We start from the raw sequence: 26,259 nt of genomic DNA on the forward strand, positions 1-26,259 counted from the left end.
TCACTGAGCAAAATAGCTAATTGAAAATGATGATGGGAGCCGGAACCTGGAAAAAAAGAAAAAGTAGTAATCTGGAAAAAGTAATGTAACATAGTACCTCACGTAGTATTGAGCTGTAAAAATGTCATTAATTTTAAGGAATAGGCTCCGAAATACAAAGATTAATACACAACTTGCAGTAGGATGTGTTGCAAGGCATTTACTTTAGTACATATTTTAGTTTCTTGTGTTATCCTTGCATTTCTGTATATGGAAACTGGTGACTTGCCTAGTAGGACTCATTTGCTATTTTGTTGTGTAAGTGTTTCAAACGGAGTGCTTTTCTCGAAGGAGTTGTGCTGGTGTGCCCTGTGTTTTAAATGCCAGTACTTACATTAGGAATCCTCAGTTTCACGTATTTAACCATGTTTCATGCATTTAACCTTATATTTTCCTAGATCCAGTCACTCAGATGGACCGTTTCTATCAGCAGCTAATAGCATTACTTAGTAGTTATATTTATGTACATATATGCATATGACTTCAAATTAACTTTTATAGCACAGCCTTCAAAAAGACTTGACAAATCACTGCATGGCTGCTAAAATCTCACAGCATGAGTGCCAGAACTGACAGATCTAGGCTTTGGGATATGGTATAAATCATCAGTGGAGGAAAACACCCTTCATAATCAATTACAGACAATTACACACTGCTCTGCAGCTGATTTTGCCACACGGCATTTAAAGATTCCAGCAAAGATTTGTTTGCTTTAAATGCTTTGCTGCTTAGAAATGCTTGTAAAGCATTATCTCAGAGCTGATTTAATACAGCGTGTTGGCTGAAGGAAAAATATCTTGTTAAAATGGGGATATAATAATGCATTGGTGCGTGAGGTTTGGACACAGTGGGCTTTTCTGCTTCTCAAGGGCAAATACGGAGCGAAAGATCTGCCTGAGGCTGGTACTTTTCTTGGTTATGGCCTCCTAAAAGCAGAAAGGAAGCACACAAAAGAATATTTTGTGGTGGAGGTCTACCTTCCCGTTGAGATTAACATGTACCACAACAGTCCTTTCAGTCTTCTGCTCAAGTCAAGCCGGCTTCTGCCTTCCTTGCTTTAATTAAACCCTCAAAACACCTCCTTAGTTTAGTGTCATCATTGAAAACAGGCATCACCAGCAGAGTAAGAAGACCTTGAAGATGTCTAATTTACCTACATCAGGTGCCCTTCCTTCTCTGCCCTGGCTCTGCTTTGTTCCTTTATCTTGGAGAAGCCTATGTTGGTGAGCTGAGTGATTGCCCAAGAAGTTCATGCATTTTGACTAAGTGTCCCGCTGCTGCTTCTTGGCACCTGGTAGACCCCCCAAAGTGGCGCTGGAGTCCATATATTGGCCATGTGCAATTACAATTTTGCTGCAAAAATTCAGTATGGTCTCTATTATGCCCATGTCCTGTGTCTCTTGAATCTTTGCATAATTGAAAGCAAACAGAGCATCCGCATACTTGAAAGCAACTCCACGTGCTGAAACGTGGGGTTCATGGCAGGAGTGTCACTGGTTCTTGAACCTGCATGGTAAGGGGTTGGGGAGTGCAGGGCTGCAAGTAGCAAGCTGGAAAAAGGCTTTCTATATGCTGTTAGTTAAATGTATACATGTAGATTAAAGTTGACCATGTCTACTGACCTTGGAGTAGGTAGGGTTTTCCTCATTGTTTTATAGTGCGCTCTAAGGCAATAAAAAAAAGATGCATAAAGGATGAGTTCAAAGGTTAATTCTTTATTATTGCAGAAAAGGTGAAAGGCCATTTTGAAACAGAAAATCTCCTCCAACCACAGGCCAGCCTGGGTTGGCTTCATCTTTTCTGGAGCAGATTTTTATAGCCCTTCAGCTCCTGTAACTCCTTGTACTGCTCCAGTTAATCAATCAGAAGAATTGGTGCTCCCTAGGAGTACAGCCCATTTTTCTTCTCACGGACACTGAGTAGTTCCTCTGGTTTTCTCATCATTCCTGTCTACGTTAATACACTTTGGTTACCTACAGCATCTTTGGTCAATTGTCCAAGTTATCGTGTGAAGTAAACACGTGCAATTGTGTTAAAAGAGAAATTGGCAGAGTCTTTCATCTGTTTTTAGTATGTGTTATTACTATTTAACTTCTGTGTTTGAAATGCATCACCAGAGTATTTCAGTTTATTGCAAGTTTACATTTATAGGTTTTAACCACGCTAAGACTGCTGAACTCTAAGTGTAAGAGCTAGTGAGAACATGAAACTCTGGCAGAGATCTGAGCAATATCTAATACAAATATTGTATTCATGGGAAAAAAAAAAAAATAGACCCCGGAACATCTTGGGCTATTTCTCATCCATAAGGGATATCATCTAAATTTTGCAGCTTCACTTCCAAACCTTCCATGTCCCATGAAAACAATGACTATAATGACAAAGGAAAGTGAGACAGTAAAGGCAACGTTAACAAATAAATTGATAAATAAATCAAGACTTGAATAAAGATCTTAGTAGAATGGCTGGTGTGTGGATTTTTGAAAAGATGTTTAAGATCATCAAGTCCAACCATTAACCTAGCACTGCCAAGTCCACCACTAAATGATGTTCTTAAGCACCATGTCTATGCGTCTTTTAAATACCTCCAGGGATGGTGATTCCACCACTCCCTGGGCAGCCTGTTCCAATACTTGACAACCCTTTTGGTGAAGAAATTTTTCCTAATATCCATCCTAAACCTCTCCTGGCACTACTTGAGGCCGTTTCCTCTTGTCCTATGGCTTGTTACTTGGGAGAAGAGACCCGACTCCCCCTTGCTACGGCCTCCTTTCAGGGAGTTGTAGAGAGCGATAAGGTCTCCCCTCAGCCTCCTTTTCTCCAGGCTGAACATCCCCAGCTCCCTCAGCCGCTCCTCACAAGACTTGTGCTCCAGACCCCTCACCTGCTTCATTGCCCTTCTCTAAACCCGCTTCAGCACCTCAATGTCCTTCTTGTGGTGAGGGGCCCAAAACTGAACACAGTATTTGAGGTGCGGCCTCACCGGGGCTGAATACAGGGGGACAATCACTTTCTTAGTCCTACTGGCCGTACTATTTCTGATGTAAGCCAGGATGTTATTGGCCGCCTTGGCCCCCTGGGCACACTGCTGGCTCATATTCAGCTGACTGTCAACCAACACCCCCAGGTCCTTTTCCACTGGGCAGCTTTCCAGCCACTCTTCCCCAAGCCTGTAGCGCTGCGTGGGGTTGTTGTGACCCAAGTGCAGGACCTGGCACTTGGCTTTGTTGAACCTCATGCAGTTGGTCTTGGCCCATTGATCCAGCCTGTCCAGGTCCCTCTGCCGAGCCTTCCTGCCCTTCAGCAGATCAACACTCCCACCCAACTTGGTGTGATCTGCAAACTGACTGAAGGTGTGCTTGATCCCCTCATCCAGGTCATTGATAAAGATATTAAACAGAACTGGCCCCAATACTAAGCCCTGGGGAACACTACTTGTGATTGGCTGCCAACTGGATTTAGCTCCATTCACCACAACTCTTTGGGTCTGACCCTGCAGCCAGTTTTTCACCCAGCGAAGAATATGCCTGCCAAGTCATGGGCAGCCAATTTCTCCAGGAGAATGCTATGGGAAACGGTGTTGAAGGCTTTACTAAAGTCTAGGTAGACAACATCCACAGCCTTTCCCCCAGCCACTAAGCAGGTCACCTTGTCATAGAAAGAGATCAAGTTAGTCAAGCGGGACCTTGTCAAGTTAGTCAAGCAGCCTTTCATAAACCCATGGGCCTGATCACCTGGTTGTCCTGTACGTGCCGCAAGATGGCCCATGATCTACTCCATACCCTTCCTTGGCACCGAGGTCAGACTGACAGGCCTGCAGTTCCCCAGATCCTCCTTCCGTCCCTTCTTGTAGATGGGCATCATGGTTGCTAACCTTCAGGCAACTGAGACCTCCCCAGTCCTCCCTCTTGAAGGACTCTGTTCAGTGTTCACTTACTGATTTATTTAGAGCTATGTAGTCTGTCTTAATAGTAGTTTTCTGATTGTATCCCAAGTGGTCACCATATTTATTAGGCTAGAGAAATGTGCTGGTACTTATATGTGCTGAAGGTAAATATTAACATTAACGATGGTTGGATGGAGAAGAGTGAAAACAGTCCACCTCTCTTACTTGAGTGAGTAACCTTATTTGTGCAGTTATACTCTCTTGTTCCACACATACCACGTCTCGCATGCAGAAGCTGGGGCTTCTGGTATCGAGAAAGGTCTGTCAGCCGCAAAACCGATTACCAAGGTTTAATTTTTGATAGCAGTCCTTAACACTTTCTTCATTATGAAACCTCTTTCCAGTCTTAATCTCTGGTTGCAGAAAAATGTGTCAAGAAGCCAACCCCATTTGATGAGATGGGTTTGAGGATGTCGACCTGCAAAAAGACCTCTCAAACAAAACAGATTGTCAGAGTCATGATGAGAAATTCGTTTGAGCACCTTGGTATTGTCTTGTCAAAATACATTGTGTAAGAGCATGACATGGTTGCAAAAGCCTTTCAGCCCCATTCTAAGGAGCTCGAGTAATTCCGTGGGCTGAGACACTGTAATTGTTAATTGAACTTGAAATAAGGGAGCACTAAGTTGCTCTTATCAGGTGTCATAGAGACAAGAGGATTTTGTGTTCATATCCCTGTGTGTCGCTGATTTGCACTCTAATGCTATTAGGATCTGTTTGCTTATAATTGCTTTTTTTATCTAGTTGTAAGACCTCTGGAACAAAATTGTACCCTGTGGGCACTTTACATAAGCAAACCTGGTGTCAAAGTTAACTCCAGGTGATGAGGATGAAGGTCAAGAGTGGTAGCTATTCTGATGCTCTAGGCTTCCAGCTTGGGGATGGTCCCAACAGTGCTGGCCAAGAAGCACCTCCTGCTGCCTGATGTGAGGACAGGTACCAGCAATGGCATTGCAAAACAACCTTCATCGCGCCTTGGCCACCAGATTTGGGCTTGGCCAAGACTGTCATGGCCTGAAGAGAGAAGGAGGATTCACACTTAAAGGAGGGGACAAAACGGCAATAGAAGCGGTTTTGTTTTGTGTTTGTATTCACTTAAAACCCTGAGGTCAGCAGAGAAGCAGGCTGCTGCTTGCTGGTTTGAGGAGAGCCTTATGGAAGATACACCATTCACACCAAGACAAGTTTTGTTACATGGGTGAAATATATTTTGTTGTTGAGGCTGATGAGAAATCGTACTCCAAAGTGATTATGTTTCAAAGCATTGGACATTAAGTTATTTTATGAGCTCTTCTCCACATTGCCTGCAGAATCTTTAATTAAGAATGTATTTAACTGAAAACTTAAATATCCCCCAATTATTGTGATGGCTTTTTGATGCTTTCAATATCGAATGCTTAGAAAACATATGAGAGGATCCAGCATTTCCTACACAGTAATAGGCATGTGTTCTTGATCATTGGCGCTGATGAAAAGTACATAAGCCTTTGCAAAATTACCATTTTTCAATTAAAAATTGAAAATTTCAATTTAATAGCAACACCAAAAAATAGTAAATTGTGTGCTGATTCAGGAAAAGAAATGGTGACACGGGAAACTAGAAGTGAGTGGAAGAAGAGAGCTTATTGGTAACCTCTGCTCGCAGTATAAGCTGCCCACCTGGGTATCTGAGGGTGGCGATATAAATACTCTCAGTTGATTAAAAAATATTGATTTGATAAACAAAAAGAGGGAGAAGTTTATTTAATTTATCTTCTGAGTGAAGGTATTTAAACCTTAAATGGTTTTTCACCTATGGGGAGACTTGCAGCCTTGGCAGCGATTAGAGTCGGTATTGCGCTCGCAAGGGAGGGTAAAGGCGTGAGACCAGCGCGCTAGAAACAAGGCGGTGGATTCAGCCACTTTTTCCTAACACCACTGTTCTGAGCTGGCTTGGGTATCAGGTCCTGCTGTTTTTCAGTTATTGGGTCAAGATTACATCTCCGCCTTTTTTTTTTTTCTTTTTGCATCTTGCATTGCAACAACAGGTGTCAGCCGACTCCAGCTCCTCCATGAATTCCAACACGCCGCTGGTGAGGATAACTACTCGCCTCTCCTCCACTGCCGATGCCCCCATGCTGGCAGGAGTCTCCGAGTATGAATTGCCGGAAGACCCAAAATGGGAATTCCCAAGAGATAAGTATGTAGCCTGTTTCTCTTAATGCTGCCTACACATGTCTGAAAAACCTGACACAGTATGAGGGGAAGCATCTTTCCCAGTGTCTCCCAGGGTTTCTTTAGTTGAAAGAAAATCTCAATTACCTGAACCTCCTCTGAAGATCAAGATCCAATTCAATTATCTGAAATCAGTCTTTTTTTAAGTATTTCTCTGAATTTTCTCTGCCTGTCATTCTGATTTTATTTTCAGATTTCCGGTAGCTTTTCAGATACCCTGCTGAAATGTAACTCCTCCGTTACGAAAGGAGCGAATCTGAAATGTTCTTTCAAAATATATATGATTTAGACTGGGAGAGATGTCCGCATACAAACATTGTTGAAGGGCATTTGAGATTTCCCCAAGCAATACCTCTGAACGTTAAACCACCTTTCTTAGTTGAAATATTAAACTTAATTGTTTAATATTTATAAAATAGGTAATAAAATACCATGCAGGAGATAAAGTCTAGAATACAGTATTAGGCAATCTTTTCTGGCAGGACCTTCTGGGTAGGATTTTGTGTTGATTTTGTAGTAGCCTGTATTAATGGAGATGATGGTTTTTGCCTTAGTGGTATCGTTTGCATATTGTGTACATGTATATACACAACTTCTGTGGCTTAAAAGTGTTAGGTTTCAAGCAGAGCGTACTGAATCCTGATATATGCAAATTCATATGGCTACATAATATTTTCTTCAAAGTCTGTTGACTAACATGCAAAATGAGCTCCTGAATAATCTGATTAAACCTGTAACCATATTTCTTAATATAAAAAAGTCATGTAAAAGAGAATATTAACACAGGTAGAACCATGACTATATATTAAAGTTAGTACTAACCTTAAGAAGTCTTTAGGTGGCTTTGAGAAAATAACACCTTTTGTCATGAACAGCTCTCTCCCAAAGTTCAGCGTTGTAACTTTTGGATAGAAGAGCTGTAATTTTGAACCTTCTGACAACTGTTCTGGAAATTATTTTAATGATGCAGCTGAAAACTAGTGCAAAATGCTGTAATTGCCACCTGCAGTATTCTAGTCAACAGTGGGGGCCTCTATATGTACTTCTGTCAGCCTGTACCCTGGGGGGATACACTAAATGCGGAAAATTTTAGTGCGCTAAACATTTAAAACCAGCATTCAGCACAAATGTAGGTGGAGCAGATTTGCAATGAAAGGAGGCTATTTAGAGGCGGTTTATTAGGTTGGGGGGCAGGAGGCACACAATGAGGGGTTTGTTACTTTAGTCCTAGCAGGGCAATAGCACATAAATTAACCAGCTTCCAATGCAAATGTTTGTTCTCTGCCAAGATCCTAAATTCAATTTTAGTTCTGGAGAAAACGCAGGATGACCTCAGCATAGCATACGCTGCCCTTCAGTCTTTGCACCTTTTTAAACTCGCGTTTGCTTTAGAAACCAATCCCAAACAGCCGGAGGAATTCTCACCGAGGCACCGACCGCGTTTGACGAGGAGTCTGCGGGCTGCCCTCGGGAGGAACCACCTCTCGCTTCTGTCCCGTGCCTGGGCGGAGCAGATAAGCGAGGCTTTCAAACCGCTTAGCCCTGGTCTGACGCTCTTCTGTTGATGGTATGACAACCTCTCCCTGTATTTCACGGGGGAAGACAGAAGTCCATGCTTTGAAGAATGAGTCCCTACCGATATCAGATCTGTGAATCCTGCTTTTTGACCATGGAAAGCCAAAACCTAAAGAATTTGCCCATGAAAATGCTTATCCGAATCTGGCCCCTACACTGGATTGCATTAGCAGTATCAAACTCGCCGAGCATCCTCCCTGGTTTCTGTCATGGTACTGCTTCTGGATGTTAGTTGATATTCCCTGCCAATAAAGGAGCCCGAATCTGGCCCTTAAGCACACTAAGGCTGGAGCCCAAAAGGTTTTGCCCAAAGGCTTTGAAGTTTCTTTTTTATTTTATCACTTTATCCTCCTAAAATTGAGATCGACATCTCAGTGTCCATCTGTTATAGCCGAGCAGGTTTTGCGCCCAGGCATATGCTCCACAAAATGCACTTTTCATTGCCTGCTTAATGACTGCTCTTTTTCAAAGGTTTCTTACATGGGTGCTGTGATTATAACCGAGTTTCAGCCCCCCCCCGGCTCTCTGAGCGGAGCCCCGGGTGCTGCAGACGGGAGGCGTCTGCTGTGACCCTCACACATGACACTTGCGGCAGCAAAGGGTCCGTAGCCAAGGATCAGCCTCCGAGCTAGACCCAGCTGGGGGTAAATAAAACGTCCCGTCTCGCCCCTTAAGGGATCAAAGCACGGGGGAATGCGCAGGGATGTTAGAAGAGTGAGGAGGGGAGGCCGTGGAGAAGACAGCTGGCAGGGGACGCGGAGATCCGCCAAGTGCTGTGTCCCACGGAGGTGCCGCCTTTGTGCCACCACTGGGGCAGGCGGGCAGGGCCAGCATCACCTCGGCTGAGCCCCACCGGGACAGGGACTGATGGCTGAGGTGGCACATGGCCACCATTCTGGGTGCCTGAGCATCCCGGGTGCCTTCGCCCAGGCTCCTGCAGCAGTAAACCCTCTTTTCCCTTCCCCCTCTCTCACCTTCATCCTTCCTCCTCTCCCCCCCAAGAAGGCGGCTGTCTGGCCACCTCATCAGCCACGCAAAAAGAGAAATGGGTGTGATAATTACCCACAGCTGCACCCAAACACGGCGTCTGCTGACTTGCTGGCTCTGTCCTGTCTAATCCCTTCAGCGCAAGAGATCATTAGGCAAACGTTCACAGCCCGCGTACCCAAGCAGAAAGCAAGAATATGAATTTTGAGCTAATAATTAATCTGTCTGAGAGCACATTTGATTTTCCTTTCTGTTTGCACTGTGCCGTTATATCACAGGAGTTAATAATATCTAAAACATCCCCCTGTTCTTGATACCACCCTTTACCACGCAAATCATCAGCTGCCTGAAAGTGACCACATGGCGACACATGCACAAAGAAACTTTTCTTTCATCCCCTCGCAGTCAACGTGAAAAAAGATGACGGTGACTGGCTGCGTTCCAATGACAGGAGAAGCTTGCGTGTTGCTGGCTGCTCCTGGATTTCAACCGCTCTCGGATGCTTTTTGAGAGCTCTGCCCCTCCACGCTGTGTCTCGCCGCTGGCGATCGACCACGCTGTGTCTCGCCGCTGGCGATCGAGTATGGCCTCTTATCACAAGGAGCGGGGAGAGCTTAAAAGCTGGGTTTAGCAACTGATCTGCCCTTCCGAGATGCTCGCTATACCATCCCTAAGAAAACACGCTGCAGCGCGCGTGAAAACCGATGCGTCTCATTAGTTCCATGTGATAAACGCTTCATGCTACAGCAAGTTGTTGAAAGCTTTTTATATTTAGCCCTGGAATTTCGCTGGCTGCATCCATCCCTTCGCCAGATGCTGGGTGTTAATCTCCTGTTTACACCCCTAGGCTGACGCTGGGTAAACCCCTGGGAGAAGGTTGCTTTGGGCAAGTCGTCATGGCCGAAGCGCTGGGGATTGACAAAGACAGGCCAAAAGAAGCGGTGACGGTGGCGGTGAAGATGTTGAAAGGTAAGAAAATGGGGTGATTAGGGATCAGAATGGGCGATACGGCAGTTCTCATCCATGAGAAGTTTCTTTTGTGGCATCTGAACTCTGTCATCGTGGGGGGGGTCAAAGAGCACATAGCTGACCTCAGCCTTCAGCAGTTTGGGGTGTAAATCTGCGCCCTTGACAGCCTGTTTATCTTGAGCAGTGAGTATTTAGGGGCCAGGAGATGTATTAGCATCGTGCGGGTCTCTCTGCTTTTAGTTTAGTTCATGTCAGAGGCTGTCCCATGCGTAGATCCTAGCCCATTCAGTCCAGGTGGTTGGTGCCTATTTATTTTGAATTGAATTGTAAGGGTAGTTTGCAGGAACAGCATAGTTATTGGAGGTTTGATAGCTAACGACAGCATTTTTATGTAAAATATTACTGTGTTGCCTCTTAACATTTAACACTGAAGCGATGGTCAGTCTATCAAAGAGGCTGGAGACTATTTTTTGTTAGGACATAACATATGGCTTTGTATAACGTACAGTGTATCCTGGAAAACAAATCCCGCATTCTGCATTTTGAAGCACACGTGTTTTACACCAGCTGGTGAGCCTTAGTGAAGTTTGGGCTGGCACGCTAGGAAGTATGAACTGAACTTGTGTCTTGTACAGATGACGCTACAGAAAAAGATCTATCTGACCTGGTGTCGGAGATGGAGATGATGAAGATGATTGGGAAGCATAAAAATATTATCAATCTCCTTGGAGCGTGTACCCAGGATGGTGAGTAGAGAAAAGAAAGTAAACCAGGCCTTTCCAACAGGTCTGCGAAAGTCTCATTAATCATAATTTTTCAAGAGTTTTTAAGGAAGCCGTCATGCTGTGATGGGATTTTTAGATATTTCCCTAGCTTAGCAGCAATATTTTAACTTCTGTCTCTCATTATACTTGCAGCTTTAATATGAGGAAGGGCACTATATAATAAGAAAACTCTCTAATCTCTTGCTGTAGATTAAAAAAGACATACAGGGGCTTTACCCACGCCTCTTGTTCTCAGTTGTCAGTCCTGCTTTAGTGGAACTTGTGTCCCATGAAACTGAAACGAGCAATTCTACTCTCCAAAGACCACAGTGTTTTTATTAAAAGCTAATTTGTCATGTAAGGTGATGCAGAATGGCCTAAAACTCTGGAAATTAAAAATCCTAAGAAGCACTTTCCCCTTGTTTGAGATTGTACGGCATTTTTTGATGGAAAATGCTTTTTCAGTACATGGCATGGAAGGAATAGGCACTGAGTCGGGGCTTGGGTACTTTCAGCCGCTAATTGTAGCTCTGCCACCGTGGAGCTTTGGGAGTCACTTTGCCAATCCAGACCTCCTTTTCTTCCCAGTTGTGCTTGCTGGTTTCACAGTTAAACATTTGTTAATTCAGTTCATGTATCAAAGAATGCTAAAAGCTTCTTTACATCAAAACGTTTTACCCTTCGATCTTACTCCAGTTTTCACGCGGTTCTGTTTATCCAAAGGTCCGTTGTATGTGATAGTAGAATACGCTTCCAAAGGAAACCTGCGTGAGTACCTGCGAGCACGCCGCCCCCCGGGGATGGAGTATTCCTTTGATATTAACAGGGTACCAGAAGAGCAGATGACATTCAAGGACTTAGTGTCATGCACATACCAGCTGGCAAGAGGCATGGAGTACCTGGCTTCACAAAAAGTAGGTAGAACTCAGCAAATACTTCACAAAGCACGTGGTGCGTGTTTGTTCGGCACTTTTTTTTTTAGTTTAGTCTTGTTCTCATTTCGTTTGTGTTCAGGAGTTTGCTGGGAGAAGGACCTTTCTCACGTGAGTTGCATAATCCGTACTCTGATTTTCAAATCAGTGGGAAAATTCCTAAAGTTTTTAATCGCCGTTTAATGACATTGCTCAAATGAGGCCCAGAATGGATCGTTTAAAGTAAATATTGCGTACATATCTGCAGTTTGAATTCATAAGCACAGGTGGTCACTTGATTACACAAGTCACATTACTCCACCCATGAGACAGCAGGCCTTCTGTTTCCAGTCAAATCGACCAAATCAGCTCACGTAGTGATGCAAAATAAATGAATTCAGTTAGGGAGAGGATTTACAGAATGACAACAGGCAGAGTGGAGAAGACCACAAGATGCCAGGGCAAAAATTTCAAACAGAAAAGGCAAAAATAAGTGGAGTGAATTAGTCACTGTAAAATCATGCGCTTTACTTAGAAATGGTGTTTGTCAGGAGACCAAGCTTCTTGAAAGAATTTATTTATCCTGTCCTGTCCCTGGACACTTACTACTTCAACTTTTCTTCAACCTTTTTTTTTTTTTTAAACCAGTAATTTGATTAAATTATAGTTATGAAACCTTAAATAGCCCGTATAACTAACTCAGTAAACACATTGTGGCTTGGTGGAAAAGCAATCGTGAATACCCTGGGTGGTGTTTGGCCCCGGTGGCTAAACCAGAGCACCCGATATTGATGATAAGCACTTCCTGCGAGGTGTGGAGTGGTTAGTGGGATTTATACCCATTTCCAGTCGTGTCCACTCCCAAGTATGAGCTGTTTTTAACCAAAGAGCAGAGCTGAGGGTAGTCCTCCAGTCCGGTTGCGTAGAGTCGTGATTTTTTTATAGCTTTTCTGCACTTGTAGAGCTTAGGGGGATGGAAATGGAGGTCTAATTTTGCTTTTATTCTTTTGTTTTCAAATAGTAATTCTTAGCATAGTAGAGTAGACAGGGTGACATGCATGACACCAAGACAAGATCTTCCTAATGGAGCACGCATGAGTATTGTATTAGGTAAAGCACCTTAGGATATCTCTTTCTAAGATTAATGAAGCATTTGCCTGGCACGAAGCCATGTCCCAGAAAAACAGAACTGTTGTGAAGGGAAAAAAAAAGAAATCTTTTGATTGGCAAATCTTGAGAACAAGCGTCCGTCGGAGAAGCTCTGAAGTGCTGTTGCAGTTCGCTGCCAAGAAGGTGTGTGCGCTCGCACAACACGGCAGAACCGTTTCATCCTTGATCCAGTTCCTTTGCAAAAACACTCGTTCAGCGCTGCGCCGAACTTGACAGAATGTGGGGCATTGCACAAGGCAGAGGGAAAACAAAGGCAGCACATAGTAAAACTGCGCATTCCGGTTCTTCAGATATCCCACCATTTCTGTTTGTATTTCACTACTTCTTTTCCCCTTAGGGATCCATTTGTTGAGCTGGAATAATAAGAGAGCTGGTCTTCTCACGGTATTTCCATCATGCAGGAGCTGTGAGAAGGCCAGCGTTCTTGTTGTTTCAGTCCAATAAATCGCTCACTGAGACCTCAAAAAAGCCAAAAAAAAAAAAAAAGTCAAACAGAAATGTGTAAAGAAGATTTGTGGGTGCCTACTTCTGCTTTACAAAATGGTTTTGCCTTACAAGCAGCTGTACGTTGGAAATGGGATGTTGTTTCTGAGTTGGAGGGATGCTTTTAAAAATTCTGTTGACGTGTCCTCTCCATCCTTCCAGTACTCTGCAAGAACCTCAGGGGAACTGCAGATATAGGGACTGGCCCAGAGAGAGCAAATAGTTAGGGCCAGAGGGTAGGCTATGGAACCTGTCAGATATGGAAATCGATAACGGCACCATTTTGAAGATGGGAAGAGTCTCAGTTGTAAAACTGTAGGGTGTGAGAAAGCAGAAATATGCTGACAGAAGGTACCAGGGTCTGAATCATTTGGTGCATTCACTCAGAGATGTTACATGCCATTTGAGATGCCCTGTGGTACCCCCAGCCTGTCGCTCCGGAAAGGCACACAGGTCTGCTGTAGGTCCTGTGTCCTCTCTGGTAGTCTCATCAAGGTACCTTGGATATGGCAGGCCATCTCGGATGACAATGCGTACTTCTGTTTGGGCAACTGAATTGAGTTCCTGCTGTCTCAGAGGATGTTCTGGTAGGGTTTGAGAACAGGGAAGTAGGAAGGCTGGCCTGTGTGTTTTCTGCTGCCGTAGCTTTGCTGATGCCGAATTAGAAGACTGATTTGATGCTGGGAGCATGTGCTGCTGTCTGGTCCTGCGCACATGAAGGTGTTGCTGGAGCAGGTTTTTCCTGGCAGTTCCCCATGACTAACCCAGTGAGGAGCAAAAGCTTTGTGGGCTCATTTTGCCCTTGCAGGATAAGAGATCTCAGAAAATTGCTGGGGCAAGTTATAATGCGAGAAAGAAATTGGCTGTTGTACAGTTTTTTTGTGGTGGTTCAGTCCAGCATGTCTATGCACATGCTGAAATAAAGAGGACAACATAAAGAGTAATCCAAAATTAAGGCGGGGGGGGGAGGGGGGGGGAGGATATTTAACTTGAAAAGGAGAATATCCTGGGCGGATTCCAAATGCAATGTTTCTTACCATGCCCCTGCTGCCATCAACCCTAATAAGGCTGCTCAAACACAGGAATAATATCCAGAGCAGTCACAACGTCCTTTCAGCGTCAAGAATCAGTTGCAAGTTTTCAGGATAATGCTGACATGAAGGAAGAAAATCTCCGAGGGGCTAACATTTTTAGTTTCAGTATCAAAGCCGTTTAAAAAGCAAACAGCCCAGCCCAGATTGTGTTGGTTTGTTTTGTTTTGGTTTTTTTTTCTATTTTTTTTTTTTTTATAAATTAAATCATTATAGTCTCATGGTTTAAGTAAATACAGACACCCTAGACATCTAGTTTAAAATTATATACTGTGAATATATCTCATATTAAGATCTTTTATATTAAAAATGGTTGCACTGATCCAGACTGTCAGGTTTTAGCTCTGCTGAGGTGATACAGCTTAAGAGAAACAACTTAATTAAACGCTCATTAAGAGTATCTGTAATGGAAGTGCTGCAATCCCTGTACCTGGGCGCGTGTAACGGAGAGTGAATCACAAACAGCGTGGCACAGTTTGGGTCACCACCCAAGCTTTCAGCCTTAATAAAATATAAGTCTTAAATAAACCAGGCTTTTCTAAGAGGCTTCTTAGGGCTGTTGTTCACCTTGGAAACACCAGCTGAGGGGATGGATTGCAGTAATTAAGACAATCATATTTCACAGGCTTGTAGTAAATGTGTGGCTTTCCCACCTTGTGATTTAGATTAAAATCCGTAAAAGAGGCTGTTATGGCATAGAAATAATTTCACTTTTACAGCAGCTTATTTCAGTGTTCCTTTATTTTTTTTCTTTTCTTTTCCTTCCAGTGTATCCATCGAGACTTGGCTGCAAGAAATGTTTTGGTAACTGAAAATAACGTCATGAAAATAGCAGACTTTGGTTTAGCCAGAGACATCAACAATATAGATTATTATAAAAAGACTACTAATGTAAGTGGATGGTGTTCTTTCCTCTGGAAACAAAGTATTTCTTGCAATGATTCACTTCAAAACTATGATTATAAACTTAACGGGCTTCTTGAGCACTCACTTTTCATCGCAGATAGAAAACAGGGATCAAGGACACAAGAATTTCTGTGCCCACTTACAGTGACAGTTAAAAAGATAACCAGAGAGGCTGTATATTTTCTGATTTATTAGAAAAGCTAAAATACAAGAATTGGGTTTTTGTGTGTGTCCCTGACTCCAGTCACTTGAAATAGTGGAAATAGTCCTGTTGATTCCAGCCTAGGGTGTTGAAAAACACTGTATAAGCAGTGCTAGCAATAACCACAATAAAAATCCTGGTTATGTGTGGTAACGCCACATAGAGCTTTGTGCCTTTTGCCTGTACTTACCTTGTTCCGTACAGGTTATGGCGGTAGTATCAAAGTGGGCCTAGACGTTGAGAAAATGGATTTTTTTACTCCCCACTCTGTCACCGTTTTGCTGTTTAACCTGTACCAAATCAAGAAGACAAAATGTTTCGGATGGAGTTATTGATGCCTGGCTTGAACAGCTCGTGCCTCCTTCTCAGGGGATCCCTTCAGATCCTGACGAACCACCCTCGGGGTTTGATGGGGACTTTGTAGAACTCGTTCAGTTCTACAGCCTTTCATATTTTGTGTAAATACTGGTTACGATTAACAATCATGTTAAGTGGCTTATCCATGAAAATAAAGCACTGAGTGATTAATGGCATTTTAACGGTGACATCGCAAGAAGACAGAGTAACTGGGTATGGGTATGTCAGTACTGGGAGGAGTTATCATAGAATCACAGACTGGTTTGGGCTGGAAGGGACCTTAAAGCTCATCCAGTGCCACCCCCCTGCCCTGGGCAGGGACACCTCCCGCCAGCCCAGGCTGCTCCAAGCCTCATCCAGCCCCAGGCACGAATTGAATCGTGCCATTCCGGGGCTCTGAGCAGAGCAGATTTTGTGTGCAAAGCAACAGGCAGTTGGGACCGGGACCTTTGGGTCACTGCGAAAGGTGGAACAGGAAAACAAAATTCTTGGGTTTAGTTTTGCAGGCAGGCCTATTTTTCAGAGGATTACTGATTGGTTTGGGTTTTTTTTTGACTTTAAAGAGCCATAGTGGAATGATCTTTTTAATTTTGATCTGCTTATGCTATCGTTCTCCTAGCAAGCAGTCTGGGAACTTCTTTCTGGGAGCCCTCAATGCTTTGAATTTTATCTTCAATGTTTATTTCCATTTTTCTTAACGGTCTCCCTGCTTTAGCCCATTTTACTATTTTTTCCCCTGTAAATTTTAAAGGTAAATTATGTGCTGGTTTGCGTTAGCAGACTGTGCTCTGAGAATTGATTAATCTTCTTAGAAAAATCGGTGTTGAAATCATCCTGTAAATGGCCACCGTCTTAATTTTCCTTCCCTTCCCCTCCAAACTTCCAGGGACGGCTTCCAGTTAAGTGGATGGCTCCAGAAGCTCTGTTTGACAGAGTTTACACGCACCAAAGCGATGTGTAAGTGGCCTTATTTGAATGGTTTTTTATGAGGGAGTGGGAAGGAGGGTTATTTTGGTAAAAAGTTTGGGATTTTTAACTGTATTTTGCTGTTGTCCTTTACCTTTAAGTGTTTTCATTCTGTTTCACGTATTAATAGAGGGAACAGGACTTGCCCTTAGAAAGTGAGGATTTTATGGTAGACTGCTAACCAGTGCTCTGTTACTAATCTGCCCAGCTTCAAAGCACATGAAAGGTGGAAAATGCTAACCTCCTTCTGTCAGTGCGGAAGTTTCCCCCCTTGAACTTATTTACGGATGTGCAGCTACAAAGAGTCTATCTAATTTGCTTGGCTTTTGACATACTCTGGACTTCCTTCAGGTTTTAAAAAAAAAAAAAAAATAGAAAGAGAGGGAGAAACGAGAGAAAGAAAAGGAAGCTCCTGAAAACTGCTTATAAAAATTAGTGCTAAGATTAGGTATAATAAAACACGGGCTGGGTATACTGGAAAAGTTGTCTCTGATTTTTAGAAGCGTTGTTGCTTCCCAGCAGCGCTTCACATGTAGTAGGAAATCATCGGACTCTGACACTTCAGAATCTTTTAATGTGTGCGCAGAGTTGCTGGCTGATGCAACCGCTCAGGATTTATCCTGCTTCCCATTACAGTTTCCTAGGCCCTCGCGTGCATCCCGCTTGAAGCAGACGTGTGTATTTTATGCAGTGCAGATGAATATCTTATGGTTTTTATTTCTCCGAGAGAAGCTGTTAACTGTAAAGGGCTGGATGCTTCCCAGCACAGGTGTAAAAGGTTATGCGTGTCAGTGCAGGGTTAAAAAGAAAAAGGGCAGGGTGGAGAAAATCAGAGGTGTCTCCTCATTCTTTAACCTGGGTGCGCTTCCCGAGCCGCTCTCTCCTTAAGAAAAACATTTACTGAGGTTTTTCCTGCAATCTTTACATTATTTAAAAAGGAAGCTATATACGTAGGTTAAGGGTGGATCAAACTTTCGTTTTCAAATAACATCTCGGCGAAATATTTAAGCGAATGTGAAGTAAACTGCTTCGCTGGTTCAGGACTGAAAGTCAGGCCGAGCTCCTCAGGAGCCACGGGGCACGAGGGTTTCGGCGCTGGAGCTTGGAGGCTCTTGGCCCCGTGGTGGCTTTGAAGGTGGCTTAAAGACAATATTATTGTAAGTTTGTGCAAACAGTTTACTAAAATACACTGCTATGAAGCTCGGAGAGCTGCAGGGAGGCTTGGGAGCCAGGGCAGGCTGCGTGCTGTTGCTCACCTGGCAAAGCCGCCTGCCAAAGAGCCCTGGGTTGCTAACAAGACGTGATGAGGCAGGCTCTGGAGGAGGTGGCAAGCAGGCAGGAAAAACTGGCTTAAAATTGTCCTCCTCCATTTCCTAACAAAAATTAATAATAATAATAATAATAAAAAAAAAAATAGCGGAACTGAACCATGCAAAATATTTTTTCTGCTTTTTCCAAAATACCCTGCCACATAATTGCTGTCAGCTCGGCTGTGAGCGTTCTATAAATAATTAAGCTGTGAAGACGTAGTTCTTTGCGGTAGCCCTGGAAACTTGGGTCCTCGGAGCACCCCAGCCAAAGGCAAAGAGTGTGTTCGAGAACGTGCCGAGCTCAGTCCTGGTTCTATACACTGCCTGTGCATCTGGTGCACTTCACAGATTGATGTGGGAGTTGGGCAGATGCTGGTTTAAGCATCTCCTAAGAGGGATTTCACAGAATCACAGAATGGTTCGGGTTGGAAGGGACCTTAAAGATCATCTCATTCCACCCCCCTGCCCTGGGCAGGGACACCTCCCACCAGCCCAGGTTGCTCCGAGCCCCGTCCAGCCTGGCCTTGAACCCCTCCAGGGATGGGGCAGCCACAGCTTCTCTGGGCAACCTGGGCCAGGGGCTCACCACCCTCACAGGAAAGAATTTCTTCCTGACATCCAGTCTAAATCTCCCTTCCTTCAGTTTGAGGCCGTTACCCCGTGTCCTATCATTACACTCCCTGATCAAGAGTCCTCCCCATCGTTCCTGTAGGCCCCCTTTATGCAATGATTTGCGATCATTGCATCTGCCGCAGACACATCTCTGTTTTCAGCAGTAAGGCAGATCTTCTAATGGAGTTTTCTCTTTGCTTTGTAGCTGGTCATTTGGTGTGTTAATGTGGGAGATCTTCACGTTAGGAGGATCGCCTTACCCAGGAATCCCAGTGGAGGAACTTTTTAAGCTGCTTAAAGAAGGGCACCGAATGGATAAACCTGCCAACTGCACCAATGAACTGTAAGGACCCTTATTTGCCAGACTGGAAGGGCACAAACTGTACTGAATTCACGTGGTTAATGCTACCCCCAGCAGAATCAAACATTTTCTAGAATTGCTTGAGTCTAAAAATCGTGGATATACATGTGCGTATAGATATGTAAAGAAAGGGTATGAAAAGGTCTTCAGGAAATGTTTGGCAGAGGATACTCCTTTACACGTCCTGCTGTGATCCCATGGAAAAAAGAAGAGATCATCTACAAGCCAGTCTTCGTCAGTGTTTTTACACCCATAGTTTTTTTATTTTGATTTCATTAACATGAAAATTCCTAAATGACAGACCTACCACTAATTATATGTAAGGTACATCAGGCTGGTTTTGTACACAACAAAATACAGCCGGTAACTTTGCATTAGCACAGCATTATCTCCTGGTGAGGAGGGGAGGGGGTTTTCCCTTTCTGATACTTCATTGTAACTCTTTACTATTTTTAATTTTTTGTCCCATTTTAATTTCTTCACTTCACAAAGACTGCAATCCCTAACATGCAAAAATATTTAAGCACGAGTAATTTAATGCCATTGACATTCCTGGGACAGAAGGCTACAGAACTGGGTCCACAAAAAGGTAATTTAGACGCTGGGCAAGAGAGATCCAGGAGGAGAAGTTCACCTTTGAAGGGAGAATTGCACAATTTGGGTAAAGTCAGTGGTCCGTGTGTAGGGCTGTGGGTGCTCGCTGCTTTGCTTGTGATGAAGAACATTGTGTATGAAAAGGTTTGCGAGAAGGACGCGTGATTTTAATTAAGCCAAGAAAATGTGTGTTTCTTGCAGCTATATGATGATGAGAGATTGCTGGCATGCTGTGCCTTCACAGAGACCGACTTTTAAACAGTTGGTAGAAGACTTGGATCGGATTCTCACTCTCACAACTAATGAGGTAGGTAAATTGTTTCCCTCCATAAGCTGCTGATCGGGACGACTGGTTCAGGAGACAGATGGAATTTATTCAGCTGTGAAATCCTGCTCAAGCTCTCTTCTTGTTCTGTTTGTCGTTGTCCTCTGAGGTTACACGCAGCTAAACTATGTATCCTGTGAAATCCTTGCTTTCTTGCCATTTATGTAACTAAACAGAAACACATCTTTAAAGTGTTTTTGTTTATTTCTCATTGCATCTTTTGATGGTTTTAGCATAGCGGTATCAAGGGACTACACGTGGCAGGTTGAGAGGCAATGTTTATGTTTCAACATGAGTTTCGTGTGAAGGAGAGATTCGTGGTGTTCTTCATTTATCGACTCGGTTTGATTCCCAGCCGTGATATCTAGGTCAGAAGAGGAGAAATCGTCAATGGTAGATTTCAGATTATATGTCTGAGAGTGAATTAGGTTCACTGAAATAGCTCTCTGTGGAGGGAACGAGGACCCACGGGGAACATGCAAACAGCCATCCAATTATCCAAAGGTCCTGCCTAACACTGCTTCAGGTTGGGATATGTGAATGCAAAAGGCTTTATTTGAAGTGCATTCTTTTAGAGGTCTGAGATATTATTAGTTTTAGCAAGGAACACACTGATTAGGGTATTCACACAGGGATCGGTTCTCTTATCGCTGAATCACATGCACCTTTGAGGAAGATCACAAGTGATGGAAATGTTGGTTCTTTTGGTGGAAACTTCTTTTGAGAGAAAACGCTTGGTGTCACAGAAATATTTTACAAATTCCTATCATGTCTGAGAAAATGCATGTATAATGGGAGGGGGAAAAAAAAGAACAAAACCCTTGCAGCGAAAAGTTTCAACAACTTGTTTTGACCATTTCAAAATAAATTTTCCATATTTACTATAATTATAGCACTTCTTTATAAGGGCCGGGGCGGGGAGAGGGGGAAGGTAGAAAAAAAAGATTTGGATCGCGTTATATTGGTCCTCAACACTACTTTCTAATTTTTCAAAAGTGTCGGAGAAATAAAGAATGGATTATGAAGCAGCATTAGGAAAGGCTGTGCGCAGTAGAGGCGGCAGGAGAACCAGCGTAAAGAGTTGCCGTTTTTTGTGATCATCATGTGCTCAGTAGAGCCTGTTGAAAAAGATTCTTTGGCTTCAGTAGCAGCTATAAATTTTCTGGATTCTGGTTTTAAGGCTTAGTCTAAAAAGTAGTGCCTTCAGAGATGGGGCGGGAATACGCGCTCCCTGCGGAGTCGGTGTCACGGCTCTGCGTACCGTTACCATTTTCCCCTCGTCCAGCCCTGACTGCATCTTTTCCTGCCTAATTTATATATGATTTCACAAGACCGGTTGGAGGTGGGCTGGCTGCCACGGCGGAGTGCTGGGTGGCTTGGACTGGATACGCGTTTGCGAGTTCAAGAGCGGGGTTCTGGGCTGCGATTCTGAGCCTGGGAAAGGATGTTGCTTTCTTCTTTTTTGTGTGTGTGTTTAACCATCTTGCCTTCCCAATTCTGTACTGCTCATGGACCTGGAATGATCTCAAAGGTAACCTGAAAAGGCCTTTAAGATTATGTAAATTTCTTTAGACTAGAATCATAGGAAAAACGGCTGGAAAAAGCTCAGGAACACATCCAGTCCGTCTGATCGGCCTACGGCAGGATCCGCTATACGTTTGTCGTTCCTGACAGATGTTTATGTAGCTTGTCCTTAGAGATCTCCACTGCTGTATTTCCCCATCGCCCCTCGACAGTCTGTTGCTTTGTTTCATTAGCCTTACTTCTGGAAAGTTTTTCCTAATCTCTATAATCTTTCAACATAAGATAATGCTTTTGTCCTATTTACCCTGGACAAAGCAAGCAAATTATTTCACTTGTCTTTGCAGCACATTGTATGTTCCTGAAAACTCGTCATGTTCTCACTCAGTGTCTCCTGAGAACTCCAGCGTGTCCCATTTTCCTCCATAGCTTTTGAGACCTCTGATTTTGTGCAATCTGTCAGTTTTCCTGAAGCGCAGGTCATTCAGGCATCAATCTGACAATATTTCTGCTTATCCTCTGCGCAGCGGCCCTTTCCCAGCAGAATGAGACTGTTTGATACAGGGTCACCCTGGTTTACCCAACAACTCAAAAAATTGCAGCCAATAATATCTTCTTCTGCATTTGTGCAAGTAATTATTTCTGCTTAAGTGGTCATGTCTTGCTCTTCTCCGTGCTGAAGATCACAACCTATTGGTTGGGGTTTATTTTTGTTGGTGTTCTGTGTTTTGGGGTTTTTTTGGTTGGTTTTTCCCCCCCACAAAAGACCCTATTTCCCCAGTTTCCCAGAGCAGCATGCAATGTTTCTCCAATCCACATGAGCAGAAGTCACCAAGAGTGGCACATGGCTGTGTCATTATATCACTACCAGGAACCATAGAATCATAGAATCTTCATGGTTGGAAAGGACCTTCGAGATCATCGAGTCCATCCAAACCCCTACAATCTCTGCCACTAGAGCATGCCCTGAAGTGCCACATCTAGACGTTTCTTAAACACCTCTAGGGATGGTGACTCCACCACCTCCCTGGGCAGGCTGTTCCAGTGCCTGACCACTCTTTCAGTAAAGTCATTCTTCCTAATATCTAATCTAAACCTCCCCTGCCGCAACAACTGTCCTGATACTGGAAACCTCTTATGTCCCTTTCTGTGCCTCTGGCCCTCGACACGGGACCAGGAGGCTGGAGAGGGGATAAGGATCCCACCTTCAATACAGAGCTCATAACTGAATTGTATCGAGCCTTTTGATACGATGAGCCGTGCCTGATATCCCATGAGAAAGCCCAGTTTCTTCAAATACCGGACTGCTTTCTTCTTCTGTCTGCCTAGAATTTCTGGTCACATAGAACTGGTTTGCTAATATGTAAATAAGGGACAAAATTGTCCTCGTGGCTCTTTTAAAAGCCCAGGCAGCGAGACAGGCGATAATCATAGATCCAAACTGCCTTCTCCTGCTGCCTGCTGTATTTGCCAGCATTTTAAAACTTACGTTCCCCCCTCTTTTAAAATGTTGACCATTTTTTAACTATTATATGGTAATGATAAAATTTCTGACTTAAAAAAAATATGTTAACCGAAGAACTAAATTACCCCAAACCTAAGCACAGCAGCATAGAATAGTGACTGAGGTGGAAGACTTGTCTCGTCAGTACGATCATACTTGTGGTTTAGCAAATGAAGAGATTGCATTTAAATGAATGCAGCTGCCTTTAGAAGTTGAAAGAGAAGGAACATTTCAAGGGGAAAAATAACTTTATTCTCCTGCCAAAACTGTTGTTTCTAGCAAAAGAGCCTTAACCCAAAACTTGGATTCAGCAGATATTATTTCCTTTTTTAATGACTGCTTTGGTCATGGCTACTCTGGGACACACATTCACACACACACACACACACACGAATGTGTAGTGTAAAAGCTCAAATCCAGTGGATTTCATTTTGTTTTCCTTTCAGTTCTTTTTTGCACGTAAGCCACTGCATGTTTAAACACAAATTTAATATCACAAAATGTAAAACAGATATTCAGAGTGACCAAAGGAATATAAAGTTGGAAGTATCTTCCCCTCTCCAAATCATTACCATGTGCTAAAGAAAAATGGTTCTATTTAGGATGAAATTTCGTTTTTATCATTGCAAGTGAAAAGCCCTCTTTTGATGTGGTTGGCATGTTTATTTCCACTGACGCGGCGAATGCTGGTGATGTTGGACGTCACAAAAGTGCCGTGTTATTGGTTTGGTTTTTCTTTCTCTATTCAAGCCCCTTGTTTTATGAGCTATTTAAGCAACAGGCAGTTTTGAATGGAATTGCGTTACGGGAATGAGTGTCATTTTTAAACCCACGATATAATCATGCCAGATCAGAGCAGTGGTAATGTGTTATTGTCAGTTTTACTCACTCTCCAACAATGCAATGTATTTCTTTTGTCACAGGAGTATCTGGACCTCAGTGGACCTCTCGAACAGTATTCACCTAGTTACCCTGACACGAGGAGTTCGTGTTCTTCAGGCGATGACTCTGTTTTTTCTCCCGATCCAATGCCTTATGAACCTTGTCTTCCCAAGTACCAACACATGAATGGAAGTGTTAAAACATGAAAAGAAATCAGCCAGAGGAATAAAGAGACAAGAACATCAAGCTACCTACCGTATACAAAACAAAATCTTTTCTCCAGGACCTTAGTGTTTCTGCTTGTACATATGAAATATGGGAAAAAAAAAAAAAAAAGAGAAAAGAAAAAAAAAAAAAGGAAAACTTGGAGGAAAGCAGTCAGAACGTACATAAAGAGTCTCATAATTTGCAACTTCTAAATATTCCCAACAAAGAAGAATGTTTATGAGCTGTGTCTAGATACCCATCGCTATGAATTTTCTGGCTTCCTGCAAGCTGCACCAGACTTTGTTTGTACAATGGACCAGTTGGACTTGAGGCAAGCTCTGGGTCTGCCTTTCTTGTTTATTTTGTAATATTTGGAGAAAATATATGTTGGCACACACTTACAGAGCACAAATGCAGTATATAGGTGCTGGATGTATGTAAATATATTCAAAATATGTATAAATATATATTATATATATTTACAATGAATTATTTTTTGTATTGATTTAAAAATGGATGTCCCAATCCACCTAGCAAATTAGTCTCTTTTTTAACAGCTATTTGCTAAATGCTGTTCTTACACAGAATTTCTTAATTTTCACCATCCAAAGGTGGAAAATACTTTGCTTTCAGGGAAAATGGTATATCATTAATTTATTAACTAATTGGTAATGTACAAAACAGTTAATCGTTTATAGGGTTGTTGTGTTTTTGTAATTTAAATGGCATTTCTATGCAGGCAGCACAGAGAACTAGTAGATATATTGCTCAGACTTTACTAGTTTTCAGATCTTTAAAAAAAGAAATATTTACAGTATATAACTAATTTTGGGGAATTAAACTTTTGATTTATTTGAGTTGAAAACTGCAGTGTCAGTTGATTATTCTTATCGAAACCAAATCCTTTAACAAGAAAGTCTTTTATTCTCAATAGCTGTCACTTTAACCATTTACCTCTTCAGCGGTGTTTCCCATGGACAAAAAGCAGGATCATTCCACTTTATCAAAGAAGGTTCCTAAAGTAAGGAAAGACATTACTTTGTCTATAACCGCAGCAGAACGTACTGCTCTAAAAGGAGCTGAGCTTCTACCCTGAGTTGCACATGCATCAAATTAACTACAGTTCTCTTCCCCGAGTTGGATAATGGGTTCCAGATCTTTGGCCTGGATCTTTTGCCTCTTAGACTATTCCTCTATTGTAATTTAAGTTAAAAAGAGAGAAGTTGTTTATAATGACAATTTGCCATAGGAATATCAGCATCTTTTTAAAGGATTAATTCATGCTGACTCCAGTATTTCCTTCTAATCCATTCCATAACAGTAGGTATAGCACTGGCCTCGGCTAAAATATCACTGTTGTTTGTATCTTTTTGCGGAAGTCTTGTGTTTTTACTTTCAGAACGCTCACACTGATATGGCCATGCAATATGAATGCAAATTACACTGTTTTATGTGGTGGTGTTTTTTGGTTGGTTTTTTTTTGTTGTTTTTTAAATTGGGCAAAAGAAGTATTGAAATCTGTTAACTTTTGTACTGACAATAAAATGTTTCTACAGATATTAATGTTAAAATTACAAAATAAATGTCATGCAGCTTATTTTTCCTAATCCTTTGTGTCATACAAAATGGTTTCCTGAACATCAAGTGATGGAACACGTCCAGAAATGCTTCCTTTTGACCTTATCGTAGATCCTATATTACAAAGCAATTCTTTCAGGAATTATACTTTTGCCTCTCTCTTATAAAATGCCTGCTGATGAATTATGTGGGTTATTTGAGTAAACATAGGTACCATCTTTGGTGTTTGTGGGGTGGGACACTGTTTGCCGGAAAACGGTTTGAAGTGTTCATAGTGTAGACGTAAAATACAGTCTTTTTTTATTTAGTCAGGCTGTATTCTTTAATTAATGAGGTTTTTCATTCATACTAGAGAGGCTGGAGGACCATTTGTATAGGAGATTTAAAAAAAGTCGTAACAGATGGAAAGACAGTCATCATGGAAAGACAATAAAAGCTTCTTTTGAAACATAAGGAAGATGCACCAAAATAGCTAGTGCTTGAGACAGAAATGGGAACTTTATGGTCACATTACTGTTGCAGGTTAGCCAGAAAAGGGTTCTTGAACCTGATCTTCACCACATGCTGTAAAAGTGCTGCAGACACCAGACTATTCTTTGGTTTCTTTTTGTCTCTTTCTACTTTGACCAGAAAGCCCGTTCCAATCCCAAGAAACTTTCTAAAAAAAAAAAAGGCTCTTAAAAACTGTTGTTTTCCAACTAAGAATTATCTGATTGAAAAATTCCCACTGGCTCTACCAAAAAATAACAATTCCCTTTCCCCACGACATCTACTACTATTAGCAG

General features: G+C 42.6%; 1 protein-coding gene across 12 annotated transcripts in view; it reads left to right on the forward strand.

The window, feature by feature from the left end:
• The window catches only part of FGFR2 (fibroblast growth factor receptor 2), a 90,386-nt gene extending 64,883 nt beyond the window's left edge, over positions 1-25,503 (forward strand). For all 12 annotated transcript variants that reach the window (XM_063337785.1, XM_063337786.1, XM_063337781.1 and 9 more), the window contains 9 exons: positions 6,013-6,164; positions 9,609-9,730; positions 10,366-10,476; positions 11,218-11,408; positions 14,918-15,040; positions 16,501-16,571; positions 18,708-18,845; positions 19,659-19,764; positions 23,731-25,503. In XM_063337785.1, the coding sequence (XP_063193855.1) occupies positions 6,013-6,164; positions 9,609-9,730; positions 10,366-10,476; positions 11,218-11,408; positions 14,918-15,040; positions 16,501-16,571; positions 18,708-18,845; positions 19,659-19,764; positions 23,731-23,895 (1,179 nt within the window). In that variant the 3' untranslated portion in view covers positions 23,896-25,503. The remainder of the gene's footprint in view (positions 1-6,012; positions 6,165-9,608; positions 9,731-10,365; positions 10,477-11,217; positions 11,409-14,917; positions 15,041-16,500; positions 16,572-18,707; positions 18,846-19,658; positions 19,765-23,730) is intronic.
• The last annotated feature ends 756 nt before the right edge of the window (positions 25,504-26,259 follow it).

This window comes from Chroicocephalus ridibundus, chromosome 6 (genome assembly GCF_963924245.1).
Source record: "Chroicocephalus ridibundus chromosome 6, bChrRid1.1, whole genome shotgun sequence".
NCBI lineage: Eukaryota > Metazoa > Chordata > Aves > Charadriiformes > Laridae > Chroicocephalus > Chroicocephalus ridibundus.